Genomic DNA, 4,948 nt, shown 5'->3' on the forward strand with positions numbered 1-4,948 from the left:
TAATTTATTTTCCAACAACTTCAATATGTCGAATGTTGATCATATTCAATATTGCCCTAATGATATTATTGATTTGTTCACATAAGTTGACCATCAATATGTTTTTAAATATTTCCCTCTGTTCTGTTTTTCTAAGCCTCATTTTTTCTCAGCAACTTCTGGCCAGACATCACTGTCAGTTGATACATTTGTGAAGTTCGTGTAATGTTGGCAAACGGGAGGGGGAATATTTTTCTATTTTTAGATGCGGATATTTTGAGTGAGTAAATAGTGCTATTTTTTATTTTCACATAGATCTAAACGATAACTTATTATTGGCACAACTATTTGAAATAATTTTAATAAGAACGGAATAAGTACCCGCGTGACAAGTACAGCCTAATTTACTCCGTTTGGAAACGATAGCTGTCAGGAGACCAATGCAGTAACGTATCTAAATCTCGTTTTCTACTTCCAACCCTTTGTTTTTGAAATAACACTGCCGTGTTCAAATGTTTCCCGCCCTGATTTTGGTTTAGGCAATGTCAAATTGAAGGTACCATATACATTTGCAGGTATATACATAAAAAAACAATGACTTCTTTCTTTTAAATGATATAGTTTTAGACTTAAATAATGTGTTCTTTAAACTAATCACGTCTAGAACAGCAGTTTTTTCTGCATTATTTAGATTTAAATAAATGTGTTATTTATGGTAACATACCCTTCCGATGAAAAGTACAATATAGCATAAATTTGACGAAAACTAGTAGTGACTTATTTCAATATATTTTGTGTTGATGTATATGGAGGTTAATGGGTGTTTTCTGTTTCGAAGGTTTCCATACAGGACCATCAATTTCTTCAACAACAAAAGGAATATGGGTGTGGTGCAAAATGCACCCAACACAAGAGGATACAGTCTTAGTGCTGTTAGACACAGAGGGTCTTGGTGATGTGGATAAGGTATATGAATCTGAGTTTTTCTTCTCTAACGTATTGAGTCACATAAAACAAAACTGAATAGTTTAATTATGATATAAAATAGCTCTTATGATAGTAAGACTGGTGAAAGTTACGTATTTGTAGCAAATAAGCTGTTCTGGCACACATATTTTGTTAAAAAGGTTTTAAGAAAGATATTTTGAAATATTTAAGAATTGAAACTTTTTTGAGCATGGATCTAAAACTCAAGACGTCAGTGAATAGGGCGCCGGTTTACATTTTTTTCATTCTGAATCAGGATGTAAATGAATACAAGTCTAAATTTAATGCTGAATCATATTCTTTATGTTGAATTTTGTACAAATATACAATTTTAATGTTGTTGTTTTTTCAAAATGTTTAAATGACCTTCATTATAGATACAGAAGTATTTTTACATTAACTTCGATTGCAACTGTTCTGAATAAAATGGATCATAAGAATGCTCTATAGAGAAGAATCAGCTAGGGACAGCGCGAAGAAGAGCACAATCAATCGCACAAACCTCGAAAATAAATTAGTTGATTTGATAAGTATTAAACGGGGATTATTCAACGTAATGACAAACACTCGAAAATAGGTGTGGTATTTCATCACTTGCTCAACTGGTTTTAAATAATATATAATACAACTGCCATCCGCGTTTCCATATGCATGAGTTTACATGAATTATGTGGATACCTAGCTAGTGGCCTTTCGTCTCCATGTATTTTAAAAACATGCACGTGCCTACTTAATAATTGACGCTTGTATGAAACTCTAAATATGATATGCTGCGCTGAAATAAGCAGGTTACAGGTTATGTTTCAATCTGTGCCATGTTTGAAAAGATATTAAGGATGACAGTTCAGTCAAATGCCAATGCTCTATTATATGGAATGTATCGTATGATAGGTAAATGCATAAGTGTTCGTCTATAACAAAACGCTAAATAGATATTCTTGAACAAGTCAGGCATAAACAGAGATGCATCGAACCCTATTTTATACCAAATTATCGAAATAATAAATAAATATATCGCAAATTGTTCTTTATAATTATCGTTATTTAGTATATACACTATCGGCTTGAGTTAGTGAAATAACCCAGGCAATTTAACTTTCCCCATGTTTTGCGCTGGTTCCAGCTTTCATGAACATCAGATCTTTGTAAATTGTGTGTACCCTGACCTTTCCACCAATATAGTTTTATACAATATATGTACTCTATGGTTTTCCGAATACACCATTCGAAAAATCGATAAATGCGAGTAAAATGTGCACATTTTAAATTTGGAAACTTGCTATCAAATCATGTTTAATTTAGTAAAACTACATTGTAGATTATGATTTCAAACATTATTATGTCGTAAATTTTATTCGTTTCATGTTGGAACTAAAAAATATCCATAACAACAAGGAGTGTATCGATTGAATAGAAATTAAAAATATGGTTTCGGATGGTATATACATACAACTCTTATGCCATATTTACAGTATTTTAGCAGCTATGTTTAATTACGGCATTGAAAGAGTCCATGATATTTATGCGAATTTAAAATGTATGTCCTATTGATTTCAGGATGATGAAGACCGTGACCTGACGATTTTCACACTTGTCACACTCCTAAGCAGTATTCTTATTTACAACATGGAAGGTGTGTTTGACCAAACTTCCCTGAAAAACTTGCAGTATCCTTTTTGTTCGTTTATACGATAAATACCATACGGTTTAATTTAATTGGGATACTAAACTGTTATTTTCAATCGCCTGATGCATTATATGTCCGCACTTTTCTTCCAGAAAATGTCACGTGATATACCGTAGAAAGATAACCACCAGCAAAACGTAGTATTGTTGTTGACAAACCTGTTTAGGATTTCCAACTTTCGTTATGGTAACATTTACAATTTCTCCGTACAAATTATATTGTACAATTACAAGGCGTTAATGATAATCTTCTTTTAAAAGTTCCAAATTGAAGTATTTTAACTATTTCTGTTGGATATAGAATCCGATGATATAACAAATTTCCATGACATAGATATCTGTTTAAAGTCGCATATGTCTGTTCACCATAGTTTGTAGAACTAATTGTTATGATTTTAAAGGTATGCCAAACGTTCGTACCTTTTGCGAGATTTGTACGTACAGTGAAGTCGCTTTAAGTAGTCCGTCTTCCGACTTAGTTATCGATGATTACCTTAACCGTTATTGAGAAGTGCGGTTAGATGTCACTGGTCCAAAAAAGTTGTATCATCTAAACTTGATAGTATATAATTATAAACATATCATGAGTTTTCTGTAAGCACATATATATTAACTCTAAATTTATCTATATCAGTTAAATGTAAACCGTTTATTTTTGCTTGCTTTGCTCGGACTGTCACTCTTTTTTCCTGGACATATACCATAAAACGCGCCTTATAAATGTATCTTTATGGTGTGCAAAATGTGTCTACGCATTCATTATCCACTTCCACAAGTAAAAAAAAAGCCAATAAAAAATAATTACATTTGATTCAACAAGTTATAGAAGTTGTCCCGTCCAAAACAAAATGTTTTTGGATAAATGATAGATGACTTTTTATTAAGATAATACAATGGAATCTGAAGGGAGAAGACACGCAAAATATGTGACGATATATCTGTGTATGTGCTGTTGTTATGGTGTTCTCTTCTTTTTGTTGACTGCTGAATTTGTTCGTTGTTTTTAAAGAGAATTCTTGATCGGATACGTATTAATTTGAAGTTTACCGACATAAAGCATATTAACTACAACATGATGCGAGCATAGCTATGTGCATGCGTGTGAAATACTAAAATTTGAAATCCTAAATAACATTCAGATTGGTTTCAGAAATGTCAAAGAACATTACGTTTAATGGAAAATGCAATGATCGAAATTCACACATGGTTTTGCCATCATTTGCCCTGGTTCTGCGAAATTTTACAAAGAAATTGGCAACGAAAGACGGTCCAACAATCACAGCTGATGAATACCTGAAAATTGCATTAGAAAACAAAGCAGAGAAAAGGGAAACATACAACAAGACAAGAGAAAGTATCAAAGATTGTTTTCAAACACGTAGATGCTTTGCATTGCCACCTCCTGGCGACGTTGACCTTATTGAAAACCTGGAAAACACTCCACTCTCTGGAACATGCTCACGGTTCCAAACAACAATCCGTCAGTTGGTTGAATACGTTCACAATGAACAACCAAAACGGCATGTGGCTAGTAAGCCCATAAATGGTTCAGGTGAGGTATCGTACTCATTAGCTACAAACAGGATTAAACAAGAAGTAATCATTTAACACCCGAACTAAATGTTGTGATTTTCGTGGCTGTAAATAACCTTAAAGCAATGATTCAGAATCACAGGTTTATTGAATTAATGGTAGAAACAGTTATATCTAAATCGCTACTAATTCAGAACTTACCTTTCAAATCAGATAAATTCAACCCACTTGTAAACTTTATACGAACAATTTGCCTATAAACATTACACATCTATATGTATTTGTATGCACTAATGCAGTGTTTGCAAGTCTGGTCGGTGGCTTTGTTGAGAACATTGCCAAAGATGGTACTTCTGATGTTGATGCTACGTACACAATGGCAGCAGTGAAAGAAAACGAAACAATCGGCACAGTTGCGTCAAGTATATTTAAAAGGCGTATGGAAGATTTAGGATTGCCATTTAAAAGACATAACTATATTAGCTATGCGTTGTTGCGAGAGATGCAGCGCTTGAACATGTCTTTCAAAATGTCATTATTGACGAGCTGATTGGAAACATAGTCTTTAACACGGTAAGGGTATATAGTTTTGAATAAAAGTATACGACTTGAGATTATATTGAGTACAAGGGTACACCTTGAGTGTAACATAGTACTCTAACTTCCAGATGTTTCTTTAATTGATACGACCATATCATACTTTTTAAGTCTTTGAATGAAGGTAAATTCACTAACTTAACTAACTATATATACTACTTAAATA

The 4,948-nt window shown here is 33.0% G+C and overlaps 1 protein-coding gene across 1 annotated transcript; it reads left to right on the top strand.

The window, feature by feature from the left end:
* The first annotated feature begins 876 nt into the window (after window positions 1-876).
* LOC128204536 (guanylate-binding protein 2-like) lies at window positions 877-4,735 on the top strand. The gene is made up of 4 exons (XM_052905949.1): window positions 877-945; window positions 2,524-2,599; window positions 3,803-4,204; window positions 4,485-4,735. The coding sequence occupies exons 1-4, from the start codon at window positions 877-879 to the stop codon at window positions 4,733-4,735; spliced, it is 798 nt and encodes a 265-aa protein (XP_052761909.1).
* Window positions 4,736-4,948: the final 213 nt, after the last annotated feature.

Source organism: Mya arenaria, chromosome 10, assembly GCF_026914265.1.
Source record: "Mya arenaria isolate MELC-2E11 chromosome 10, ASM2691426v1".
Lineage (NCBI taxonomy): Eukaryota > Metazoa > Mollusca > Bivalvia > Myida > Myidae > Mya > Mya arenaria.